The sequence below is a fragment of the Pan troglodytes genome, chromosome 2 (assembly GCF_028858775.2).
Source record: "Pan troglodytes isolate AG18354 chromosome 2, NHGRI_mPanTro3-v2.0_pri, whole genome shotgun sequence".
NCBI classification, from domain to species: Eukaryota; Metazoa; Chordata; class Mammalia; order Primates; family Hominidae; genus Pan; species Pan troglodytes.
The window spans coordinates 117,631,460-117,657,927 of record NC_086015.1 but is presented as its reverse complement, the minus strand read 5'-3'; the positions used below and the strand labels follow the sequence as shown (position 1 = coordinate 117,657,927).

The 26,468-nt window shown below is 37.8% G+C and overlaps 1 protein-coding gene and 1 non-coding gene across 51 annotated transcripts in view; both read left to right on the top strand.

The window, feature by feature from the left end:
• ZBTB20 (zinc finger and BTB domain containing 20) overlaps positions 1 to 25,219 on the top strand; it is an 830,436-nt gene extending 805,217 nt beyond the window's left edge. For all 50 annotated transcript variants that reach the window (XM_054682140.2, XM_054682141.2, XM_063806117.1 and 47 more), the window contains one exon: positions 339 to 25,219. In XM_054682140.2, the coding sequence (XP_054538115.1) occupies positions 339 to 760 (422 nt within the window). In that variant the 3' untranslated portion in view covers positions 761 to 25,219. The remainder of the gene's footprint in view (positions 1 to 338) is intronic.
• MIR568 (microRNA mir-568) lies at positions 23,150 to 23,243 on the top strand. The gene has a single exon (NR_130453.1). It is a non-coding gene; the product is annotated as a microRNA mir-568 (primary transcript).
• Positions 25,220 to 26,468: the final 1,249 nt, after the last annotated feature.

Sequence of the window (26,468 nt, the reverse complement as noted above, 5' to 3'; positions counted from 1 at the left end):
AGTGACCCCCTTCAAAAGTAGCCCTCCCTTTTCCACGGAGTGACCTTGAAGACTTTTAGTGGGGAATATCTGGTAGCTTTCCAAGAAAGCCGTTTTATGGCACAGGGAAATGGAAAACAAAACTGTCCTGGCATCACCATAAAGCAAAATTTCTCTGCACATGAGAGGCTAGGAGGGCCTGGATTTTTCCAAACGAGGATGATCAATTAAGCAATCAAATTTTATTTTTTTAATTGTTTTATTTTTCTTTTTTGTTGTCTTGTTTTTCCTGTCCTTCATTCTCTATCCCTTGCTATGTCTCGCTCTGTCCTGCTTGCTGTCTCTTCCTACATCAACAGGTGAGAAGCCCCACCAATGCAGCATCTGTTGGCGCTCCTTCTCCTTAAAGGATTACCTTATCAAGCACATGGTGACACACACAGGAGTGAGGGCATACCAGTGTAGTATCTGCAACAAGCGCTTCACCCAGAAGAGCTCCCTCAACGTGCACATGCGCCTCCACCGGGGAGAGAAGTCCTACGAGTGCTACATCTGCAAAAAGAAGTTCTCTCACAAGACCCTCCTGGAGCGACACGTGGCCCTGCACAGTGCCAGCAATGGGACCCCCCCTGCAGGCACACCCCCAGGTGCCCGCGCTGGCCCCCCAGGCGTGGTGGCCTGCACGGAGGGGACCACTTACGTCTGCTCCGTCTGCCCAGCAAAGTTTGACCAAATCGAGCAGTTCAACGACCACATGAGGATGCATGTGTCTGACGGATAAGTAGTATCTTTCTCTCTTTCTTATGAACAAAACAAAACAACAACAAAAAACAAACAAACAAAAAAGCTATGGCACTAGAATTTAAGAAATGTTTTGGTTTCATTTTTACTTTCTGTTTTTGTTTTTGTTTCGTTTCATTTTGTACTACATGAAGAACTGTTTTTTGCCTGCTGGTACATTACATTTCCGGAGGCTTGGGTGAATAATAGTTTTCCCAGTCTCCCTCGGATGGTGGCCTTAAGGCCTGGTAGTGCTTCAAGAGGTCCACTGGTTGGATCTCTAGCTACTGGCCTCTAAATACAACCCTTCTTTACAAAAAAATCTTTTAAAAAAAAGTAAAAAAAAAAAAAAAATTTCCACTTGTGAAGAGCACTACAAAAAATATATAACAAAATCTAAAAGGCCTACTGTCTTTAAGTACACCGCTTGCAGTGTTTCAGTGGACATTTTCACAATTCTGGCCGCTTGGACTTCACAGTAACCAGTTAAAACTGTGGAATATCACTTCTGGTTGAAAACCCAGAGGAAAGGCCCTGCTGTTTTCCACCTACCACGTTGTCTGATTTCATAAAAGGGCTGTGGGGGTGGGAAGGGCAGTGGGTTCGGTGGTGTGGGAAAGAAAGACGAATGGCAGGCTTCTTCCCCAGATTCTGCCCGGGTCCACACACCCTGGCCCACCTTCTCCATATCCCCCTCTTGCAGCAGAAGCCAGGAAGACTTGGACAAGCAACAAGCAACAGTGGCTATCGTATTTATTCAGTGTCTTCGCTGAGCCACAGCCTCAGCACAATCAAGAGGGACTTTCATGAAAGGCAGGAATGCAGATAAAACAAAGATATCAGAAATTTGCACCTATGTTTCTAGGTACAAGAGAAGGATTATTTCCAACAATCTTTGCAAAAAAAAAAAAAGTGTCAGGATATATTCTTGTGGAAGAGAAAAAGAAAGAGAAATGGAGGGTGGGGGGAACAATAAAAAGTTCTTGAGGCTTTTTTAATTCAAAATTTTATAGAGGGGCAAAAGTGACGTTTACCAGATAGAATGCTGATTTTTTTAATATATTTACAACAGTATTTGTGTAAAAAAAAAAACAAAAAAAGTGAAATTGTTAAAAGTAATTTTTTTCATTTTGGTTTTGCATACACTGCCACCAATTCCTTCTCTTTTATTTTATTTCACACACATATATATATTTTTTGGTAAGTCAAGACTGTTAAGGTTAGCGATACTGCTTCCAGATAGAAAGAATAAAAGGCAACTAAAGTTATATTTGAAAGAGAGGAAGGATATTTTCTTCATATTTTTTTTATTTTTTCTTAATTTTTATTATTTTAAGTATTGCCTGGGTTGATGAGGGCCTCTGTGGCCAGCCCATCCCTGCTGTAATTTGAATTGCTGCTTTGTATTTTGATATGTAGTTCTTTGACTTTAGCAAGCTTAAGTTGCCCCACTGAATAATTTTTTCAACTGATTCATCTAGAATTCTGTTCTTTTTCATGGAAGAGACTTTATCTTTCAGAAAGAGATTGCTTGCTTCTCCAAAATTTCATTGAGATCTTACAATTCTAGAATTTCTATTGACTTTACTTTTTTTCTTAGTGAAACACTAATAGTCTAGAAGTCTTGATAAATGGGGTCTTTTCTTTTGTGATCAGCCAGGAAGAGGAGTTCACAAAACTCTGCCATAGCTCCTCACCCTTCCCAACTACAAAGAGCATCATTATGAGAAGCCTGTTATAGATCAAGATGCATTGATGCCAAAATTACTTTTTTCCTTTCAAATATCACCTTCTGACTGTTTCCACCATGGTTAAGAGGGCTAAATAAGATGATCATTCTTTAGATGACGAATTAACCCTTGCTTCTTCGAAAGGTTTTAGGGAAATTAACAAAAAAATTCCCAGATGCCAACAGCCACCATTCAAAAGACCACCAATCTATTGCATCATACCAGATGCCACTCTCTCTTCCTAGTAGGGATTTCTCTCCTCGGTCCTAATCAAGGTATTATAATAGAGACATTTTCATTATAGACAGTGTCCTGAAGGGATTCCAGCTCAAATATAGGAATTCTTAAACCTAGCTGAAACTCCCAAAGTGATTTCATTGCTGGGCATATTTTAACATAGTTAGGGGAAAGCAAATCTTTAAACAAAGCAAAACACCAAACTACAGTTTTAAAAAGAAGACAGGAGAGCGTATTTTAGTTTCAAAATTACATTACATTTTAATTTAATTTTCCTTCTAATTTTCCTGTCAGCATTTTATTTACAAAAACTGTGCAGCAAACGAGGGAAAATCTTCCAACACAAACAACTCTGTAATGACTAAATTGGTTTTATTCATATATTTTAGACATTTGGTTAACTTGGATCTTTTTCATAAGTTCTTTGTGATGCTTTGTAAGGTTAGTGTAACTGAAGTGTTTGTGAGTTTGATTTGGTCCCACAGTGCTTAATTCAGTGGATATTTTGCTAGAAGTTTTAATGTAAACTTGGGTGGTTAACTGACTATTAAGTGTAACCTATTGTGATTTCTAAGAGGAGTCCTGCCAAGAACTGTGTGTCCAAAACTGATCTGTTTCAACAGTTAGTGAGGAACAGCTTCCGAGATAAAGTAAGTTCATTTTTCTATTGCTAATTTTGCTTTTTAAAATAGCAGTGTTGTAAGACTAATATTTCCACTTACCACCAATAGAGGGAGCATTAATTAACTATGTCATGGAATTGTTTTGAGATTTTGGAAAACAAGTGATTCCACCCATAAAATGAAAAGAGAAGATTGACCTTAAGAAAAAAACTCTTAAAGCTAGGAGACAATGACATGAAATCACTCAATACATGTTACAAATGAAAGAAGGCCAAAAGCCACTTTAAAATATTTTAAACTGTTTCACAGTAGATTTGAAAGTGTCTTTGTTCAAATTTAGCAAAGTAGGAAGAATTTTCACTAATACCTCCTGAAAAGTTGATCTTAGGTGCCATTATGGGCCACGTGTAGCTTTCGGTTTCTCAAATCTGAGAGAGACCCATTTGCCTTAATGCTGATTTGCCATGTAAAATGCTAAGCAATTGGGTTAGAATCCACCTTTTCTTTTGGTAGAACATGTAGAGAAAAAGCTGCAGGTGACTTGAAACCCTGAGGAGTCTATCATCCTTTCCCTGTAAAGGAAGTGTCTCTTAAAAAAAAGGGAGTGGGGGAGGAGGTGGAGGATCCCTAAAGAATTCTTAATGAGGTGATATAATCATTGTAGTCCATGACAAAATGGACCAGCCAGGTTTGCATAGCAGTAGACATATTCCTACTGTACATTTATCCTTCCCAAATATGTCACATTCTAAAATAGTTGACAAATTATTTTGTGGAAAGAGGAAGAAGCTGGATTGGAGTGGGAGATCTAATCTGGAGGAGCAAAGAGGTAGTTGTTTATTGCTATGTTCCTGGCCCATCAAATGGCCACTTTCCAAACTGACCCACATTTTAGGAAATAAACCCATCTGGACCTGTTTCAAAAGGATAGAGATGCTTTTAGATTGTCAATTCTCACTTTTAAGTTAAACAATCACAAATATCTTTAGAAATAGGGAAAGACATTTGCTTCAAAATCAAAGAATGAGTGTGGATCTTTTTAATTTTTTTTTGTTTCAAGTCCTACAGTCATCTTACATTTAGACCTTCATGATAGGGTGATATGAGTGCTAAAAAAATTTCTTCCTAGTAGCCAGGAAACAGATAGATAAGATAAAAGCAAATGTTCCAGATTTAAGACTTCTTAGGATGAGTACAAGGAAGAGAGAAATAGTATGGAAAGGACATTTTTTAGCAATTTATAATTTTAAAATGGAATTTGCCAAACAAGGGAGAGGAAAAAAAGTCAAAGGGGAATTTTTATCTCAAGATATTTAGATATGGTTTATAAAAAAATAATATTTTCTACCACTAAAAACACTGGTATTATCTCAGCATCATGGGCAATTTTTCCTTATTAGATGCCAATATTTGTACAAAAAAGGCCCCCAAATGTGTGAAATATAATCCTAAAAAAGAAAATAATTGGAACACATGGATCTGTTACAATTCTACACAGGGGGAAACAAGCTAAACAAAGAAAAAAAAATCTGAAATGAAAATCTCTGTATCAAAATGGTTTCCTGTATCTTTTAATTGAGAGGTAAACTTTAGCTCCTAGTAACAGTTTTATAGACCGTTCTCTTCCCAAATTCCTAATGCTTTGAATCTATTTGTGCCATGATTAAGTGTGCTGGATAATTTCCTGCTCATATTCTAGCCTCAGTTCATTCCTAGTCATCTTAGAGATCATAGTAGCTCTTGGCCTTAGAAAGACTTGGGTTTGCTGTGTTTAAAAGTCATAAGGGTTTTATTTTGTATCATCAAAATATTCTATAAGGTCCCAAATACTATTTTTCAACCCATGAACAGTAAGAATTTGTGAATTCTGATAATGAAAAAAGTTTTCCTCCAGGTATGTTTGTTTCACATTCAGTCCTAAAGCCTTGAGCTATGTGTACTTCCCTCACACAGGAACACCAGCTGTCCTGTCTGTGCTCTGCCTGCGCCCAAAACTCAATATTTTCTCTCAGCACAGAAGTCAAAAATGAGGTATGCCCCTTATAAAACCCCTTCGATTCCTGAGAAAACATAATAAAGCCTTATGTTGCTTCCTTGTTGGGGCTCCTCCACAATGCTCCCAACACCTGTGACCCCTAGGAAGACAGGGAGCAAGGTAGATCTGGCCAGGAGTCACAGGATATACACCCATTCTGGAGCTTTCCTCTGTTGTTCTAGAAGATGTTATTTGATTAGTTGGGGCTGGGAGCAGGGGATATATGATTTTGTGGAAAAGGTATCAGATAATCAAATCAGGTCTGCCTCTGCTATAGCCAGTGTGCTGCTGCATTAAAAGGGAACAAAAGGAAGGTGCAACGTAAGAGCAGACACAACCTGAGATGCCCTTGAGATTTAGGAGAACAGGAGGGCGCCCTTTCTGTTGTGACCTGACTCTTAAAAGAAATCTTCTAAAAGAATTCTTTAATTTGGTAATGAGTTGAAGTCCAGGGTAATGGAAGCTCTAGGGCAGAGAACAAAAGAATTGCAAAATGTATTCAGCACCAAACAATGCTAAACCAAGAAACATCCAATCACAAAACTAGGAAGTTTGGCAAGAAGTGATTAGAGAAATCTCTGGGCTTTTCCATGGGCAGGGTCGACAGACTCTCTTTTCAGTGATTTCTGGCTCTGAGAAACCTCTTTACTCACTAGAAAAGAACTTTATTTAAATGGCCAATTTTGTTCCTCAGAAAAAGAAATTAAAAAAAAAGAAAAATAGGATACTGAAGACAGAACCATGTGACTTGGTGACAAACAAAAGGAGGGGTGCACTAGAATTTCAATAGGCTCCCTAATTCCATAGAAAAAGCAAAGCAACCCAATGCCTCCTGAGCCTGCAGTGCATGAAGAGAGTGCTTGAGCTGACCCAGCCACCAGGCCTTCTGGGGCTAGACATAACTTCCCACTGGAACAGCAGCAGCCTCTTTCCCCTCTTTGTGTTTTCATGAAGAAAACGGCTGTTCTCTTAGGTAGCCAGGAAATAGATTACATGGGGCAAACTTTCAAAAGCAATCTCTACCCTGGTGCTCAGGCTACATACAGAGGCAGAAAAGGGGCATGGAAGAGCCCTTGCTCTTGAGAGAGAGTATTTTCGTATTCCCAAGGGCTTTCCGTGTAGAGTTGCTATTTCTGATATCACTTAAACCTTTACAAGAAAAAAGGCTGTGGTGACTCAGTGTTCCTATAAATTCAGAATGTGGAAACTACTAATCCAAAGCATCATTTCTAGCACTGAGTATCAAGACGATCAGCCTGACCAAAATATTGCAAAGACTTTTCTAAGTCTCTGAAGATTTTTTTCTCCTTGAACACTGAGTCTATAGCAGTCAGCAATGTACCTTAGCAGATCCCTGGGAATGGTTATGGAACAGTAGGGCTTGTTTCCATCCTTTTTAGAGTGAAGAGATAGAAAATTAGGGCTACCTAGTGTGGGTTCTTTTTCAGAACTATGTATTTTCTCCTCACTGCATGATGGGTAAAAATGCCCTGGGTTGAAACAAGAAACATTATCTTTCCACACCACTGACTAAAACACCTGCCAGTGGTTTCTTTAGGCTCCACCTTTTGCTCCGTAAACTGTAGACTTTCAGACTGAAATCTAATCTTAAGTGACCTCAATTAAGGTATTTTCACAAAAGGCTACTTATAGTATAGCATTATTGCCTTAAATCAGAAAGCCCTGGGAAGAGGATAAAAGATATAGAAATGAGAAGGCTCTGAAGTTATAGGCATTTCTTGCTGTTTAATAGTTACATTATCACAAAAACAAGCCCTATTCATGATTGAGGACTATGGAAATAGTGACTTCTTGAGGAGGCACCAAACTTTCCTAGAACTGGGTACTCTCAGATATGGCTGCTATTTCCTATTCTATTTCAGTGACGTAGGTTGGGGCTGAATGTAAAATAGACATCATATTACTAAATAGAATCCTATAAAATGCAATCACAGGTGCCCGGGAGTACTAGTTTTAAACATTTCCTTAACAAGGAGAACAATCCCAGCAAAAAGCTTTCTTTCTCTATACAGTGTATATCTCTAAACTTTTTTTCCTCAGTTTTAGAGAACATCTCTTTTATCTGGTGGTTCTTTGTGTGAATGCAAACTCATAACTTTCAAGTCTCCGGTGCAAGAGCATAATCTACAGATCACAGGCAAAATCTAGCCACAGTCCTGAGAGTCCAGGCTTCTGGGATGCCCAACTGGGTATAAAAGTCCCTACTAACCTATGGTTAGAATGCCTCAATGAGATTTTGATACATCCAAGAGAGAAAAAAAAAACAAAAAAAACCTTGGGGGCATCTGTTTCTACTAGTGTTGCAACAGTTGTTATTACCCAGCAAACTCATTGCAATTTATATGTAGATTCTAATAATGAAAGAGTCTTAAGCCATCCAGTATGTCACCACTGCTGTCCAAAATGTCTATAAATGAGTATATATTATTTATACATGTGCACACACAGTGTGAGCTTCCCTCAGCACAAAACTGTTTCACATTCATATTGCCCAGTGACAACAAGATACATTTTTGAACTTCTGGTTAGAAGTCGAAGGTCTGACATATCTCACATATCTGCTTATGCTTTGTTGCCTTAGTTGGGTGCATCAGTATCTGTGATGAGACTTTAGGGCATTCTGAAGGAGCCCAACCATCAGTAATTTCTATGTATCCGTTTCATGAGAAACTTGAATATGCTTATGTGGAGTAGAGTGCATTTAACAAACTCTACAGTTCTATTGGATTTATTGATATGTGTGCACATGTGTGTGTTTGTGTATATACTTATTGTCATCTGGAAGTGTGTGTGCCCCCCAAAGGAAGCACACACAGGCAGAGGTCCTCGTGCATAGATACAGTTGCCTCTTCCCACCATTGTGTTTAAGACTTGTGGCTCCCTTCCCAGGAAGCAGTCACCTGCCCACTCTGTTGCTTTTTGTAATGTTTCAGAATTGGGAGAAACAAATGCAGCTTGTTGAATCCACAGCAAACCCACAGGGACAGGCTGTTTTCCTCCATAATAAGGTATAACAGAAGTCTTCAACTGGTGAGCAGACAAGAGGGAGCAGCAGTTCAGGGCGTCTCCCCAGGTCTCCTGGAGGTGGCGGGGGTGGGGACCAATGCCAGGCAGGCAAAGCCCACACAAACTTTGGCCTGAGCCATCCCATAGCTCAAAGGTCTTCATTCCTTTCCTCTATGCAATGCAGTGTGCTCACACACACACACACACACACATAAATTTTATTCTCAAACTAAAGCTTCCTAATTCTGCCTGTACTCACAAGATATCATCGTAATTCACAAACTGTGTCTCCTGAAACCAATGTGGCCTTTGCCAAAGTCTTTCCAGGAGTGGGTTGTTTACCATGTCTAGCAAACCAATAGACTATTGGGGGGAATATTTTTTGGTAATCTGTAGGAATTGATTGCTCTTGCCCATCTCAAGCATTGAAGTAGAATGCCACTCTAGTATAATATACTGAATGAATGGACTCTGAGGGTTTGGTGGCCTGGAATTCAGGATTCAGTTTTCTCACTCCCATGCCCTTCTTTTACTAGATGGTTTGCTATTTTTTATGATTTGTACATTATTTCTGTTTTACAGAAGTCAGAGGACATTTTCTTTCCTCTTCTATTCTGGTGACTTTTCCCCTTCCCCTGTTAAGTAAGGCTACTTACAGTTGCAACTTTTTTGTCGTTATTACTTTTTAAAATGTATATTGTCTTTCTATATCCAAAAGAAGTCTGTAACTGTAACCATAGGTATTTCTTTTTACTGGAAAAACAATTAGTTGTTTCGGTTTTATTTTTTCCTTTAATTAACAGTACTAGTGACTTTGTGAAAGAATATGAGTTACTATTTAGGTATGCTTACTTAACTACAATACACTACATTGCAGTATTTCTGAAACCTAGGACATACACATTATATATAACAACTCTATATTGAAATATATATTACATTATATTCATTTTAACTTTTGAATCTGCCTATGATCATGAGTTGATTGAAATATTATGTCTTTGCATATATCACCCATCACCAACCTGCTGCAGTTAATCTGGTGCATCTAGTAATAATCATTAGTGCTCTAATTTGCTTTTTATATTATCAGCTTCAGTATTGTCTTTAGAGGATTTTAGAATTTTTTAAAGCTCAGACTTAGCAAATGTAGGAAAGTGAAAACTTTTTTTGAAACTTTTTTGTTGGTGTGACTAATACAAAGAGGTTCATATTCAAAGTGATCTTGTTTAGCTGACCCACTCAATATCTGAAGAACAAAAGAGGTGCATATGAATGTATCTGTGATTTTCCCCTGTAGGACTGTCACTGTCTATATTTGCTTTAAAAAATATGACCAAGGGGCTACTTAAGTGCCACATGATCTGACCAACAATAACAGGCTGCGTTTCAAAGGGCCAGTCTTCTGAAAAGCGTAAGACAGTGAATTACCTAGTTGTCCCCACTGTATTCTCAAACATTCATTTTAATACTGGTTCTTTACACTTTCTTTTTTCAATACGCTTAGAATTATTTTAACTAGTCTTCAACCTTTCCCTGGAGGCAGCTTGGCAATATAGTGTTCATTTTCCTGGGAGTTGTTTTTTTTTTTTTTTTTTTTTTCAAAAAAAGTAAAACCAGAGTTTCAGGAACTCTTTATCCACAGAGGCTAATAGAAATAGAATTTGGAAATATCTATCTGAGACATTTTTAAATCTGAGGAATCCATAAAATGGTGGCTCTTGGATATCCAGCCCTCAGGATCTCCATTTACCTGTTAAAGTGAGGATTTGGTGCCTTTCTTCTTTAGTTGGGCCATCAAGAAAACTTCAGAAATCAGGCATTCTGTCTTCCTATACAATAAATATTTTCAGATCATATCTTCAGATAAAAGAGTCTTCAGCTTCCCTCAGCTATTCAACCCAATGCATGGAAAGCCTCAGTTGAATAAACTTTTCCACCATCCCAGGTGCCTGAAACTAGTGTCCTTCTTCACTTCTACATTCAGGACAAAATGAAGTCAGCTTTTTAAAACCTCAGTATAAAAGACCCCCTCACACTGGTCCAATATGAAGACTTCTCAGCGTGAACACTGGGGAATTCCTTCCTTTCATCTTTCCTAATAGATTGTTGTTTTCTAATCCCATCCCATTCTGCTGTACCTCTCCAGCAAGTCCCTTTTCACCTTAGCCAAGCTCCCTGCAATGCTCTCCAGTTGTGAAGCCTTGTATTCACTAAGGAACTACGTACTCTTAGTCTGCTTTGAAAGGGCTAATGTCTAGTGTAATGGCAAAATTACCAATCTGTTCTCCAAAGTGTTCCAGCAGATATATTTCTACTAGACAAACATAATTGTGAATTGACTGTTAGTGAGGCTGTTTCTTCTCTAATGATCACATAATATCCAAATTATATCAACTTCATTATTTCCCTCTTTCCTTTTCCTAACCCTTTCCCTTTATTTCTTGTTTCTCTTGAAGACTACTTCAAATTACCTATTTGTCTTCATTACTGCCCCCAAAACTCTAATAATTGTGACCCCTAACTGTTCATTTCTCTTCCTTTCTCCACCCCATTCTGAACATCCTTCTTTAAGTTTTATTTAATGAAAGAACACTAAAGTGAGTGAGTTCATAAACTTGAGACTCGTAGGCAGAGTGAAGCATGTCTTCATTTTAGCTTCAGAGTTGAAAAGTTATCAATATTCTTTTGAGAGTGGGAGGACCTGAGTCACAGTTTTAAATGTCAACTGTACTAGCTGAGGTCATTAATTCCCCTTACCTTCACGTTTGGCCAAAAATGAAGAGAAAAATATTTTCTGTTTTTTTTTTAAATACCACAGTGTTCAGGTTCTTGATATGAGTAAATCGCTTTTGACAGAGAAAAAAAAAATCATTAATGTTGACTGTTTCCACTAGTCAAATTACTTGTTTATCAGACTTTAGATTATAGGAATCTAAAGAAAAGAGTAACATTTCAAAATAATTTTGATAACTCTTCAAGCCTTAGTGAGCTCTTCTCAAACAAGAAAAGCCACATCCACTTGAACACATTGTAGGAAAAATTAGGAAGAGTTTTTTTATTTATTGCCTTTTTGAAAAAAAATCATTGATTTGTTTAGAACTTTGAGCAGTAACTTACTAATGGATGAAAAGATCCATAAAGTTTTGAAAGTGTCTGTTTTTGCAACCAGAGATTGCCTAAACATAAACAATATATACTTAAATAAAATAATAACAGAGCTAAATAGATACCTAAAGAGCCATGCAGTGCACTCCCCAGCACCTAAATACGCCCCATATAATTTGGTTGTCATGCTAGATCTCCCTGCAGTGGATTACAACTGTCTGGTCACCAGAGCATTGCCCAAAAGACTGACTGATACCATTCTGGGTGTATCCTTTTCAGGATGCTTATAATATCACATTCACAACAACTTCGTAACACAGTCTTTCCTGACTTCTGGTCCAATATTCTTGCCATGATACCACATCGCCTCTCAGCTTTAATGAAGACAAGTCCTGTGACATTTAGAGTACTATGTGGTTTTGAGTGCATAGGCGGTATGCTTTCAGTTCTTGCTTTACCCTTTGACAAAAAGAATCAACATTTAATATCAGAAATGTATTTTTATTTGACTTGAGATTTGACCCAGCTTTTATCTTAATCAAACCAGTTTATAACATCAACTCACACCATAGAGAACAATGAAATAAATAGCAGTTTTGAAAGCCTTTATGAGGCATGCATCTAGTAGGAAAACAACATCTCTTAAAGGCAATATTTACATTGCTTAGGACTATGATCTTCACTTGGAATGTTCTCCCAATCAATCCTATATCCTTCTTTTTCTTTGTCCATTCTAACTCCTGGTATTTTTTTTTTCTTAAAGTACTCTTTATCTAAAGTAATCCTCTCCTTAGGCACTGGCTTCCAAAGGAAGAAAGATTCTTTTAAATCCTAAAATGCTATCATTTAAAGTATAATATGGAGGAGGAGAGGCTCTGGTTCTGATAGATCTTACTTGGTCCTCAATCTGGGATGCCTTCTTGATGCTGTTCTTTCTAGTTCCCCAAGAAGTATTCCAACCCCAAGACCCAGAATTTCTCACCACAACCTCTATGTTAGTCTCAGATTAATGTCTAAATCCTGTTTGATATTCTAGAGACTCCAGGGTGTGAATTTATTATTGCTTATGAGCCTCCTGTCTTTCCAAGCTGACACCTGTCAGGAGCATCAATAGCCCTAACAGTAACTAATGCATCAAAATAATAGACAGAAACACTATAGTATATATTCGTGAGGATAGGAAGATTTTTTTTCTTCTTTTCTCCAGGAAAAGCTTGCTTTGCTCCCCTCTCCCTCTGCAACACACACACATACAATGCATTTCAGAAAGTCTGCATCTTATTTTACAGATATGTAGCTCTAGAATTTACAAATATAGCTTAGGAAATGTTCTGAGATTGAGGCTGGTAGCAAACAAGTTTATTTTCTGCACTGGACTTCAGGATAAGTGTGCATAGATGCAATTCCTTCAAAGAAAGTGAAACATGGTAGAGCAAAGGGATAATACTTTCACACATTCAAACAGTTGTTTGCTATCTATAAACCTTGATTTAAGCATAATTATTACTTTTTAGAAATCTGAAACTGGAGGAATGTGTATTTTAGTAAGGTTTGTTTGTTGATTTATTTGTTTCCCTTTCTCTCTTTCTTCTCAAGATAGTAAAGGATTTTTATTTCTTAATTTGTTACTGTCCATGGACAGTCAAATAACTGCTCACCCTTACTGTATTATTTTCCCCTTAGAAAGAAAAGCCTTCCATCCTACCATGAAGGAATTTTTCCTCCGCAAAAATCTTATCTTCCATTTCAAATAGCACTCATGAGCTTTTAAGAGAGAAATTCTCTCTTTACTTTGAGGATAGAACAGTTAAAACAAAAACCTGTTCCTTGAGAAAGAAACCGTATTTACCTAAACTAACAGGTCTGGGGCCAAAGAATAGATTTTTTTATTGATTGCAGATGAAGACCATGCATTTTGTACTACAAATCCTTATTGCCTCCTCAAATCCTTTTTGGAATAAGGCTGGGAATAAATTAGTTTAATTAAATTCTTTGGGTATTTCTAATTAATATCTACTGCAAGGTACCCAGGAAAGAAAAGGAAGGGGTGCTGCTAAAATGCCAAAATTAATTGATCTGTGGATTTTTATCATTGTAATTGTTGCTTTTCTAGCCATTTCAAGACTGTATGTGTTCATGAAGTCTTAAGTAGAGAAACACCTGTTTCCCCATTGCTTCTCTCTCCTTCCCCACACCCCTGCACCTGCCCCAACCCCAGGCACTAGAGGGAACAGTAACAGAGGGAGATTGGCACTGCATTGCCAGTACTTCACCCGTCTATACCCCTCCACCACAAAAGAAGGAAAAAACAAATTAGAAACTATTTTTTTAAAAAAGGAAATTGTAGTACTTCATTTGAAAGCATACTGTTTTCAACTCAACTCGATTAACAGATAGCCTGACAACGTTTTTGTAACCTTTCTTTTGTGCTATAATTGACATTCTTGGCTCAATCTTTAAAATAATTGCAATTTCAATTAAGTGAACAGAGAAAAACAAAGAGAGGGAACAGGACAATGTGATGGGACCAAATTTGATACAGGTCTGGATTCCTAAAGCCAGTTGTCAAGGTTACCGGAGAAAGTTAGCACTACTCACCCCTTGTTGTTCTTGCCTGTCTCTCATTATTACAATTCAAAGAATTAGTAAGGTAACTATACTTCTTTGTGATTAAAGATTTCTCTTCCTGCTGCCAAACACATCTAGAGAAATTGTAGAAACTCCTGACTTCTATACCTAATGTGCTATCCGGGCCCGAGAGGAGTGTACAGAGAGATCACTGAAAATAAAATAATAGTTCAAATTTGAGATAAGATTTTCCTGTAGTTCAAAGTGCTTTATGCATGTTCACAACTAGGGGAATCTTTGAAAACAAAGGCTAGTTACTCTGCTCTTGCTCTCCTTGGGACAAACTTTAATTTGGAACCAGCTGTAGATTTACAGGAGAAAATTCTCAAAGGTATTTTCAGCTGCTAAACTTCTTCTTTAGGCCCATTGATTTGAACCTCAGTTTTCCTGAGGAGCCTATTGAGATATAAATTAAGGGTAATTTGCATATATCTAATTAAAATTGTTCCTACACTATTGTTGAAAGAATTATGGTTTTCAGAGTAGATGAAAGCAGGGTGTCTTAGTAATCTTCATCATGGCAAACAAAGGTGAGAAGCTGATATGATAGAGAAAATCTATGGTAACTTGATATTTTAAGGTAATTTGAGTGTGCTGACCCCACTATGCTTAATTCCTTTCCCACAATCTATTTTAAACTACACTTTGATTCTCTTGAGACTTACAGCATGCATGTGTGGGTATGAGCAGACAAGCAGACTTACCTTTGGAGGGTGAAGACCCAGACAAACTGAAGAAACAGATTCCTGAGGATGATCAAATACAAATCATTTTTCCAGAATCACTCAATATTGCCACATCCCAAACTAATTCTAGACTAATCTTTAGAAAGAAGTAAGCTCCTTAAGAAATCCTACTATGAATGTTTTTTCTTCTTATGGAATAACACAAGAAGAGGTACAATGCAGACTCTCAATTTTGCTGTAATAATTCACTTTTGTATTTAATAATTGTACTTCTGTGTGAGTGTGTCACTGAGCTATTTGTACCAATTTTCAATTGATCATTCTGAGAGGGGCCTTGAGAATTTCTGTGTATGTGTATGTATATCTGTATTTATGTGTAGTCAGAAAAAAAAAAGAATAGGAGACTAATGAGGTGAGGGAAAAAGTGATCAATGTAGAAAAGTGAGTGCTCCTAGTGTACCTATTTATGTTATGTTAGGTGGCTGCTGCCTGTAGCCCTTGAGGAATAGCTGATTGCACTATTCAGAAATAAAAGCCCAGCACTGTTAAATTTAGGACCGTGTTTCAAGAAACAGGAAAGCTTTATCTTTTTCTGAACCCATTCCCCTTAGCATCAGAGCCAGCTGACATGATGAAAACTATTAAGTAAAAACCACTACTGACCTTTACATTAAATAGCTGTTTTCCTCTTCTAAATAATACCCTTGATTTTAACTAGACTACTTCCTTTTATTTTCTGCCTATTGGCTTAATGTTTTACAGAAAATACATAGGTGCATGCTGGTTTCTCTACTTTGAGCTGAAACAAACAGGAGCAACAAAAGAGATGACTCACATAAGTGTGAGATAGACTGAATTTCCCACCTTCGTAGCACTGGTAACCTTTGTAAGAGCTGTTTAGAGTTGAGCTTTGGGTTATAATAGGGCTTTTTTTTGCACTAAATATGACTGCACTGCATTGCACTACTGAAATGTACTTACTTGTGCTGGGAGAGAGTGTGTTATGTATGGGAAAGAAAAAGGCAAATTATGGAAGTAGGAGCATCACTAAAATGCAGAGTTATTTTCATCATGCTTGATCTTAGCAGGGTTGGCGAGAATCTGTGGAATCTCTGTCAACTCTTGATCAGGCCTAGGAACCACCACGCTGATAGGATCTGTTTTCTTACTGTAAAGAAGCTGAGTTAGTACAGCAGTTAAGAACATTTAAGAAAAAGTTTACCCAATCTTGTTTCTGACTGAGCTCTCAGTAAGAGTTTTAACAGTGAAGAAGCCAATTGATATGATGTGGAAGTCTTTGCCTTGGCCTCCTCCACAAAGCCCCTTGCTTGTGCACATTTTAGTGTGGCAGAGGGCAGTAGGATGTGCTCCTTTCAAAAACACATAGCCTTGTCCATATTGGAATTACCTTTTCAGCCTGATTATGCTTCTCCATCCCTGGGTGAAACCTAGATCAGGCTAACCAAAGAGGAAGGCTATGCATGTGGTAAAGTCCTTTAAGATGACAGATAGGGAACAGTGCAATAAACACTGAAAACCAGTGAAGTGAAAGGTTTATTTTGAAACAAGCTAGGCCAACTTGGACATTGGAGGATGGATTAGAACATACTAGCTGCTCCATCATAGACTATCCTTACTAAGCAGAAGACCTTAATAGTGCCTAAAAGTTTAGTTTTGAAATTGGTTTTCTCCTAACTTTTCTTTGTTAAATTTATTTTTATTATCTTTTTTAATCTTAGAAGTAATCAGAGTTTGACAGCTCTTTAGTAACTGTTAATAAAAGAATCTTTCATCACAGGATAAGCAATAGATTGTGTGGGAAATAATAACACAAGAGTAAAGATGCTGAAGGACTCTTCCGGAACTCAAAGTGACAGTTTTGAAGGTTCTGGCACAGTAGGAAAGGATCACAACCCATATAAATGGCTAATGTTGAATTTCTCTGAACACTATCACATGTGGGGCATCAATTTGGAAAACTCTCAATTGAGGCCCCTTCCCTAAGATTACAACATTGATAACCTGTCTTTTTCTCTCTCTTCTTTACTATCCGTCCAAGTCTACTATTCCAAGTTTAAATATTGTTCAGAAAGTTGTCAGCCTTGTTAGTCAGAAAAACTCCATTTAGAGCCATCCAAACTAGCATAAGAAATTCCTTAAGCACTCAAAGCATTATCTCTGTTTTAAGTAAGAAACTAAATCCAGAGCTTTTAACAGGTACTTAGAAATAAGTATTGGGTAATCACTAAGAGGACATTGACTGCACCAAACCAAAGCTATAGAAAGAAATGATTGACTTTTTAAAATATATTCACATTAACTGTCCTAGGATACTTCTCTTGAGGCTTTGGAAAACTTCTTCCTTGAAATTTGCATATCCACTCCAGTTCTGTCACCAAAGATTTTAATCTTCAGAGCGCAATTTCCTCTCTCCCAGAAAAAAGTACTACAACAGGCTCAAGGGATATGCTTTGGTGGTCAAGGGATTACACTATGGTTTTCCTTCTGTTCACAATGGTATTTACAGGAGACCTTGTCGTCAGAGGACGTACTGAACTATCTTTATGACTTTGGATTTGATCAGAGGTTTAAAAAATAGAAAAAAATAAACAACACTACTTGACACTGTAAATGATCTTTAATAGAGTCATGACCTGGAGACTGATGGAGAGAAAGAAACTTCCATGGAAGAGAGTGAGCTAAATCATTTAGAACCAAACAAAGGTCACTGGTGAAACATAGGGCAGCATGTACACAGTGCAGATCAGGGTTCTGTATGGCCAGAGCCAACAGCAGTGACCGGTGGGAGAGTCAGACAACTGGCCAATGAATTCAAGTGTTGAAAAAGCCACAGTCTGGATTTTGTTGTGATTTCTGGAGTGGTTGAAACGCCCATGCCCATGGCAAGGAAAATGCTTGGAGGCTGATCTGTTGTGATAGTGCCTTTCTTGTCGTAGTGAGTACTAGATTAATAATTTATTCAGTTACGCTTTTCTGTACCATTGCCTCCAGTCTTCTGAGGAGGTTTGAAGGGACAGTATCCACTTAGGATGAAGGGACAGGATATTGCTCTGGAATGCTGTGATTTGATGATATTTGCACTAGATTCTAAACTCTCCTTTAAACTGGAGCAACTGACTGAGAGAAAAACCAAGGACAGCTCAAAGTTAAAAGAAACCAAAAGCAGTATTTTCTGACAGATACCATTTCTTTTTCTTCTTTTTTTTTTCCTGGAAGAAAACTTCACACTAGTTGGCTACCGAGCTCAACTCTTACCAGTTCTTTCTCTTTATTTTTTGTTTCCATATGGAACCATCTGTGTGAATTAGTCATCAGTTAGGTATAGTTAACGTAAAGAGCCCCTGCCATTGAAACTTTGCACACCTTCTCTGCTTTATTGAAGGCAAGGGCCAGTGGGCAGTGGTAGCAGGGGAGGGACCCTCCAGAACCACCCAGCCCTCCAGGAGGCCAATAAGCATGGATATCATGTCAGGAGCTGAGCTGACATATATTTACTCAGAGGACATTGGGGTCTGTAGCTAATCCTAAAGAATGCTCCGCAACAGAAGGAAACCAATGCATTGTAGAAAACACAGGGAGATGGTGCCCGAAGTCTGCCTGTTTCTCTTCTCTTTTCTTTCCCATCTCACCACCATGTCCTCTCTAACAGAATTATATTTCATCTCATATATTATATGTTACTAGAAAAGTCATTTGGTTCCTTGGTTTCTCTCTTTATCAGTGGGCTGGAAATTCCTCCAAATTAAAAACAAATACCAGTAGCAGCTCCCCTGTGTCCAGCCAGTTTCTCAAATGCTGTCCACCTGGTCTTACTGTCCACCTAACATAACTTGGAGGCTTTGGCTGGCTCAACCACCTGTTCACTTTATTTTGTTTTCATTTCCATTTGAACTTGAAGTGAGGCTATGGAAAGGTGGAAATCATGGGCAAGGTTTGGAGGCTGCAATTCTAGGGCATAGCTTGTCAGGAGTTTATATTATCTAAAATATATCTTTCTCTACCCCTTTTCATTTTAATCTGTTGCCCTGATTATAATTTCTTTATATTTGTGGTTATTTTTATAAGAATAGAGTCCATTTGCTATGTCTATTTGAGTACTTTTTTTCTATTGTCCCCACATGGATGCAGTACCAACCTGTTAATGAAATATCTTTTTATTATATTATTAATATGTAATTCTACTGTAGACCAAAAATATAAAAACAAATTTGTTCATTTTAAAGATATAAAGAACTAGGGAGTAAAAGATTAAAAGTTGAAGGAAAAGACAGAAGAGCAGTGGTTAACTATGTTGAGTTAGAAATCTAAGAGTAGCCTTACCTGTTTTTTAACCAGTGCTTGCCAATCATACCATAGTTGGAATTATGTAATCTTGGCTCCTTCATACTTATGTTCTATAATTCTTGTTTGTCTATTTGTTTTCTTTGATATAATTGAGGTTGCACATCATGCTATTCTTGGCAATGCCTGATTCTATTGTGTTGTACTTTTGTTAGTCATTTCCTTTAGAAAGATGGGGGGAAACGTTTATTTCTTCTTTTAATTTAAAATTTGTTTAATGCACTGGAAATAAAATTGGACATATTTCACTGTTTAAAAAATCAGAAACAAAACAAAGCAAAACCATGAGGGAAAAAAACAGCAAATAAGCAACAGGGGAAAAAAGCTATGAAAAAAATATATTTGTACTGAATACACATACAAACTACATCCCACATGAAAGATTAATATCATCAAGTAAGAAAAATACATAGTTTAAACTACAATGCTGAAAATATAAAAGGAACCTGGTAGTTCAATGGGGATGGAGAAAACAGAGCATTCCTCTGAGAGCAGAGATCTTGTCATTATTGCAATTAATGCCCAAACAGGTTAAATGTGGAAGAAAGTATGGAGGAAATAACCCCAGCCTTCCTCATACCACTGGATTTCCACATCACCTTTTAACTTATGCTTGAGCTCCCTTTTGAGAAAAAATATTTAAAAACAAATTGGCTATGTAACAAATTTGTGTGTGTGTGTATATATATGTATATGCTTATATATATATATATGTATATGCTTGAGAAAGTGGTTTTTCAAGATGTATGTGTACAGTACACACATGGACACGCTTCAGTCCTCTGACTTCCCATGTGCTACCTCATGTGTTTCTCTTCTCATGAGGATTTGCAATGGATAGTTGTACAACCTGGGGACTGTCAGTGACTCATTGGTATCAGCATATGCTAAAGAAGCTCTTGAATCCAATCTTGAAACCTGATCTCCCTTCTTCAACATTCCCCAATACCAAACTGGCCCGTTTACCCATACAAATGCACAATAAAGGGAAGAACAGCGGTATTTTTCCTAGCCAACTGACTCTATCATTTGTTTAATGTTTGCTGGTTTTTTTCTGGTTTTGTTTTGTTTTAGAGCAGGGGTGGGAGTGGCTGTAACTTCACAATCCTAATACAGTAAATGTTTTGCATCTTCCATGTTTTATGCAAAAACAGACATTTAAATCAATAAATAATTGTGCCCTAGACTGAAAGTTAATGTTTAGGAGAGGAAAAAAATTGTTGGAATTTTTTCTACATTTTTTTGTGAAGAATCTTTTTTGGAAAGGAAGGATACATATTTTTGTTGTGTAATATTTTCTATTTTTGAATGCATTTTATTGGTACAAGACTGTTTTTTTGGTGAAGACATTATTTAAAAAAAAAAAAGAAAAAAACTAATCGAAAAGTTTGCCCTTAAGGATATGCTGCAGTTTTGAGGTTAAAAAAAAAATAACTGATTCAAGATGCGTGTTAAAAGTTGGGATTATATTGTTGTTTTTTGTAATTGTTACAAGAAGAAGTTTGTACCCACTGCTGTTTATTTTGTTTCAGATGAGTAAGTAAAGGGATTGTTCTTGTTTTATTCTTTTTTTAGAGAAAAAAAGCTATTTATGAAATGTCAAAAACACTGGACTGTGAGTTTAAGTGTGGAAGCATTTTACCACCCTGTGTCTTCAACCAATTATGGGAAACCCCTTTTCTCTTCCCCCTACCCCCTGCCTTAGCCTTGCCAAATGAGAAAAATATAACAGCTGTCAGATGATCAAAGCCACCGAAGCCCTGCTTTAATTTTTACGGTTTGAAAAAGTTGGAAAACCAAAGCTAAATTTGTTTCTGAAATCCTGCTGTGCGTTGCCCTTTTTTGTATGACACAGCCAGGCTCTGCCTCTCTATCTCAAATCATTGCCTTCTTAGGGACTGGGGGCCAACCTGATGCAAAGAGAGGCATAAAGGTGGTGAGCCTGAGAGTTGAGGTCTCACGAAGTAAAATGTGAGTGGGACTTCACCCTCTCAGTGGGCAACCACACTTTCCCATCCTGAGATGAGGCTGCCAAGAGAGCACACTGCTAACACTGCCTGAGGAGAGCACGCCTCCCGTCTCCTTCACCCTCTGCTTCTGAGACCCTCCTGTTACTGTTATCATCGTTCCCTAGCCTGGCTCTGCCTTTCTCAGCAGCCCACATTCCATGGATGGGAGCAGGGGGGCAGGGACCCAAAGGAGGGAAATGGCTGTGGGTGGTGTGAAGGCCCTCCAGCCCTCAGGAAGGTGGGGCAAGGGACCACTGAGCACAAGGGATCTTGCCCACCTCCTCTTTGACTCTGTGGATTATCCATCCATCTGCTCACTGTGAAGATGGAGAGGCAGTGCCCTAAGGCTGTTCAATAGCTTTTCCGTATTTTTTCAACATTGAAAAAATAATTTTTAAAAACTGTGATTTTTTTTAAAAATCATTTGGCTGGAGGGAAGGGAAAAGGGAAACACCAAAAGCTGTACCATGATGAACTGGAGATATTTAACTGGGGCACTTTCCAGACCAAGACAAACAAATTCCTTTCTGGACTCTAAAGCAGCCGAATCTTGAGACTGTCAATGACAGAAAGCTGAAGAGAGGCCTCTATTTCTTCCTTTCTCCTTTCTTCTGTCTAAAAACTCTCTCTTGTTCCCCTTTTCCAGCTTCCCTTGGACTACTGCCCCAATGGCCCCTTGGACTCGCGTTTCATGTATGCGAGCACACACACACACAAACTTGCAAAATACCGTTTTTCTTAAGGATTGTGGGACCGAATAATATCACGTGCCTTCATCTTTTCCTTTTATAGTTAGATGAACCTCTTCCTCTTTACAATTTTTTAAAAAAGTGATAGGGGAGGTTGATGTGTTAGTGGAAGATTTGGGCATCGTTTGAGAAGTAACTTTTGTTTAACACATTCCCCCTAAACATTGAACACAAACATTTCAACCCCTTCATGACACTCTTTGGACATTTAAAGCATTGAGTAACCATGTACATGACAGCCTAAATCCATTTGATTTCAGAGCATTTCCTGAACATTGTATTTCATAGACTTCTTTGATTTTTTCAAAAATGAGGTGAGCAATGGCAAGCAGCCTTGTTCTCCCAATTTGGTGCTTTTGCTTTTGGTGTGGGGTGGGCATGGGGGGTTGGGGGGGTGTAGGTGTGTTTAGAAAAAAGGTGCATTCCTGAAGATCTCTGGTGCTGAAGGGCCTCGAGTTCCTTTCAGAGACTGAATTTGACACACTTTAGGTACACACAAACGAATGGTATCACATGCAATATTTTAATGGAGCAATGGGAGAGGCTCTTTGAAATGGGGTTTGCATCTTTTTGTAACATTTTGATTTCTCTGGTGCCTTATTCCTACTTGATGCTGGCACTCACATACCCACAAGAAGCTGACACAGAAGTCAGCCTTAGGCGTGGGGACATATGGGTGATGTTTGAGCATGCAGGGGCCATGGGGAGTTTGGTGTCAGTTGGTGGAGAAGGGACTAGATGGCATCTCTTAGCCGAGGCCAACAGGAACTGCACAAGTCCATTATAGTCAAAGTTAGCAATTTTGATACGTAAACACAATACTTCATTCTTCCTCATCTGAGCTTTCCTTCCTTCTTCCTTTTCTATCTCTACCTTCTCATAAAGGTGCTGCTGCTGCTGCTAAGGTGCCCGGAGTCCAGAATGTCCATTAATCACTCAGGCACGAGCCTGGCACTGCCACGTCAGCCCCCAGCATGACCAAACCCAGGTTTCTCTTGCTTGGGGCTGAGAACTGTCAGATATTTCTCATCAAAAATGTTTTCCAAGGAATCAGTGGATTACAGTTTTTCTGCATTGAAAATGCACTTTAAAAAATAAATTAAAGCTCCAGACTGTTTAAAATATACAGAGGGAGCAGGGGAAAGTTAAGCATGTGCTAGTGTCTGAACCCAGTTCAGTTTATCTCCAGTTGAAACGATATACACTATATTATGTATAAATGTATACACACTTCCTATATGTATCCACATATATATAGTGTATATATTATACATGTATAGGTGTGTATATGTGCATATATACACACATGCACATAACAAAATCAGATGCTCATTACAAATCCAGATGCTCATTACAAAACCAGATGCTACACAAACAGCAGCAGAGGAAACAAGGTTGGACTCTTGCAACAGATCACAAAAAATAAAAACAGCTACTTGCAGTGACTTTGGTCATTTCTGTATGTTCATAAAGAATGGATTGTAACAAGGAAAAAAAGGAACAGTGTTAGTGAAAAAGGAAAAATGGGCGAAACCATCTTGATCCGATGCGAATGCAGTAATGTTCTATATACCATTTCATCAGTTATTTCTTTTAGTCATGTTGATTTGATTTCAGTTTCTGGCTATGAAAAACATTTTTAAACTCATCACCCACAACAAACTGAACAAAACTACTACAGTGAAAGCCCTTTTCAGTGAAAGATGTCAGAAACCTCAAAACCTTTGGCCTGACTCAGAACTACCATGTGAAAATCAGTACTCTCTTAATGTTTGAAATAAAAACTGAAAAAAAAAAAAAACAAAAAAAAAACCTTTTTTGAAGCACCTTAACGTGGCCATCCATTTGAGAAGTGGGTGCCACTTTTTTCTTTGAGCACCTTATTGATGTGTTTGCTATCTGCTGTCTTTCTGTTACCTGTTGGCTGAATGGCTAGCTGTTAACATATACATGTGCACAGAAGAGATATCTGGGCATGTATGTTCTCAATGAAGTTTACTGTGGTGACTGCTGAAAGGTGAACCCATTTCCTGATTTTCCCGCCGCAGTGTTGTGATAAGATTCGAAGAAACCTTTTTCCCTGCACAGAAATGTTTCTTATCACATTGTCACATTGTATCTTAGTATGGAAAGGAATATGGTCCCTTTTTTGCAATTGCTACTGTGTACACACACACACACACACACACACACACACACACTGTATGTTTAGACCTAAAATACACACACCCACGCACACACTGTATGTTTATGTGACCTAAAACATACACACATGCACACACACATACATATCCATTCATTCATTCATTCAAGTGGTGTTTCCAGTGTCTGTGTGTCACTGTTTATGCAGTTTCCATTTCCCAGTGAATTATGAGTGGAGGGCAACTTTTCTAACCAGATTGTCTTTTCAGAACAAAGACCTGGGAATTGAGGAAGAGTTTGGAAAGAGGGAGCGGCAAGGAAAGAGAGCTTTAAATTGAAAGGTTAATTTCCTAAGAGGAACCTGGGCTGAATGACTACAGTGTTATACCCTCCAATCTTTGCAGGTGGGCATGGAACACTGCTTGTATCACTCTGTGCACGGTATAAATCCATATATCCACAAAAACACACATCCATCCATCAACATATACATGGTTTGGGATGAGCAGGTCAATAGTTTTGAGAGGGAGTTTGTTCCTTTTTTTTTCTCATTATACTCTTAAATTGTTGTCAGTTATCAAACAAACAGAAAAATTGTTTGGAAAAACCTTGCATACGCCTTTTCTATCAAGTGCTTTAAAATATAGACTAAATACACACATCCTGCCAGTTTTTTCTTACAGTGACAGTATCCTTACCTGCCATTTAATATTAGCCTCGTATTTTTCTCACGTATATTTACCTGTGACTTGTATTTGTTATTTAAACAGGAAAAAAAACATTCAAAAAAAGAAAAATTAACTGTAGCGCTTCATTATACTATTATATTATTATTATTATTGTGACATTTTGGAATACTGTGAAGTTTTATCTCTTGCATATACTTTATACGGAAGTATTACGCCTTAAAAATACGAAAATAAATTTTACAAGGTTTCTGTTTTGTGTGGAAGAGTAATTGATGTTGCTAAGAATGATGTTTGTTTTTTGGGGTTTTTGTTGTTTTTTTTTTTAAATGTTACCAGCACTTTTTTTGTAAGTTTCACTTTCCGAGGTATTGTACAAGTTCACACTGTTTGTGAAGTTTGAATATGAAGGAATAATTAAAAAAAAAAAAACTCTTCTCTTGGTTTCCTATTGTGTCTTCTTTATACTGTAGTTTCTGTTTTAGGCAGTTCTCCACATTCTTTCACACATTGTATTCTATGTCTAATCTGAGATTATTTATCCAAACTGAGGACTCTACCTACAAGGCCAGAAAAACTCTGAGTATATTAGTCTTCTCAATACAAGAAGTAGGAACTACAGACAGGATTGGTGATGTCAAAGTCACTTTGAGGAAATATAAAGCAAATTGGTGTATTGTCCTATACATATTCAAACCTCAAAAATGACAAGGATCACTTATTGCTCTACAAATTGATTCACATTTTTTTCCTTTTCCACATGCAAATCACAGTCTGCCTGCTGTGGAAATAATCAATCCCATATTATAACACTATGCCCACCTATTCTTGTTTCCACCCATCTCTGTTATCCATGAATCTATCACTGAGTCTCCTTTTTAACTTTTGGGTTTCTCAGCTCCATATGCAAAAAAGGAAAGTTCGTGGCACAAAACACGCACCTCTTTAATGACTCTGGAGACTCATAAAGGACTCCTATTTGGCCCATAGATTCTTTGTTATAGTGACTCTGGCCATAAAGAGCTCTCTGATCTCATCATTCTTACAGAAAGTGCTAATATGGTGAAGAAAACTTATATCTTGTTTGTCCTTGGTGAAGTCAACACAAATTAAATTCACAATATCTTCTGTATTTCAGTCAGCACTGTGCAATGTATGAATAAAAGAGAGGAAATTATTTCAGCCATGAGAAGGCTTAAAATCTAACAACTAGACATGAAGAGAGGTTTGTATAAAATCAAGAGCTAGATTGTGCCATTCAGACTCTCAATGCCAAGGGAGTTTCTAAACTAACAGGAAGTTGATAATGGCTACAGTGAGTCAAGAAAGGGTCCAAAGAATAAGCGGTCTAGTTTGGGGACTCGCAAGAACACTAAGCTTTGAGTTGGAGAAGCTGAGTGTGGACAGACATTTCCACCAGTGTGAGGAGCACAAAAATATCCAGGCATGAGCTTGGGATGGGGAGAGTCATCAAGAGACCTCTAGACTGAAAGGATGTCAATAAATTCCTGAGATTTCAACATTACCACTATGAATTTAAATATTTACTTCTTGCAACTCAATCGCTGAACTTCTAAGTCAACCTGTTTGATAGTCTAGAAGTATAAAGAGGAAGAAAATATTTTCATGGTGCATAATTTGTCCCTATATCATTTCTGTGAACCAACATCTTAACAATGCCAGCCAG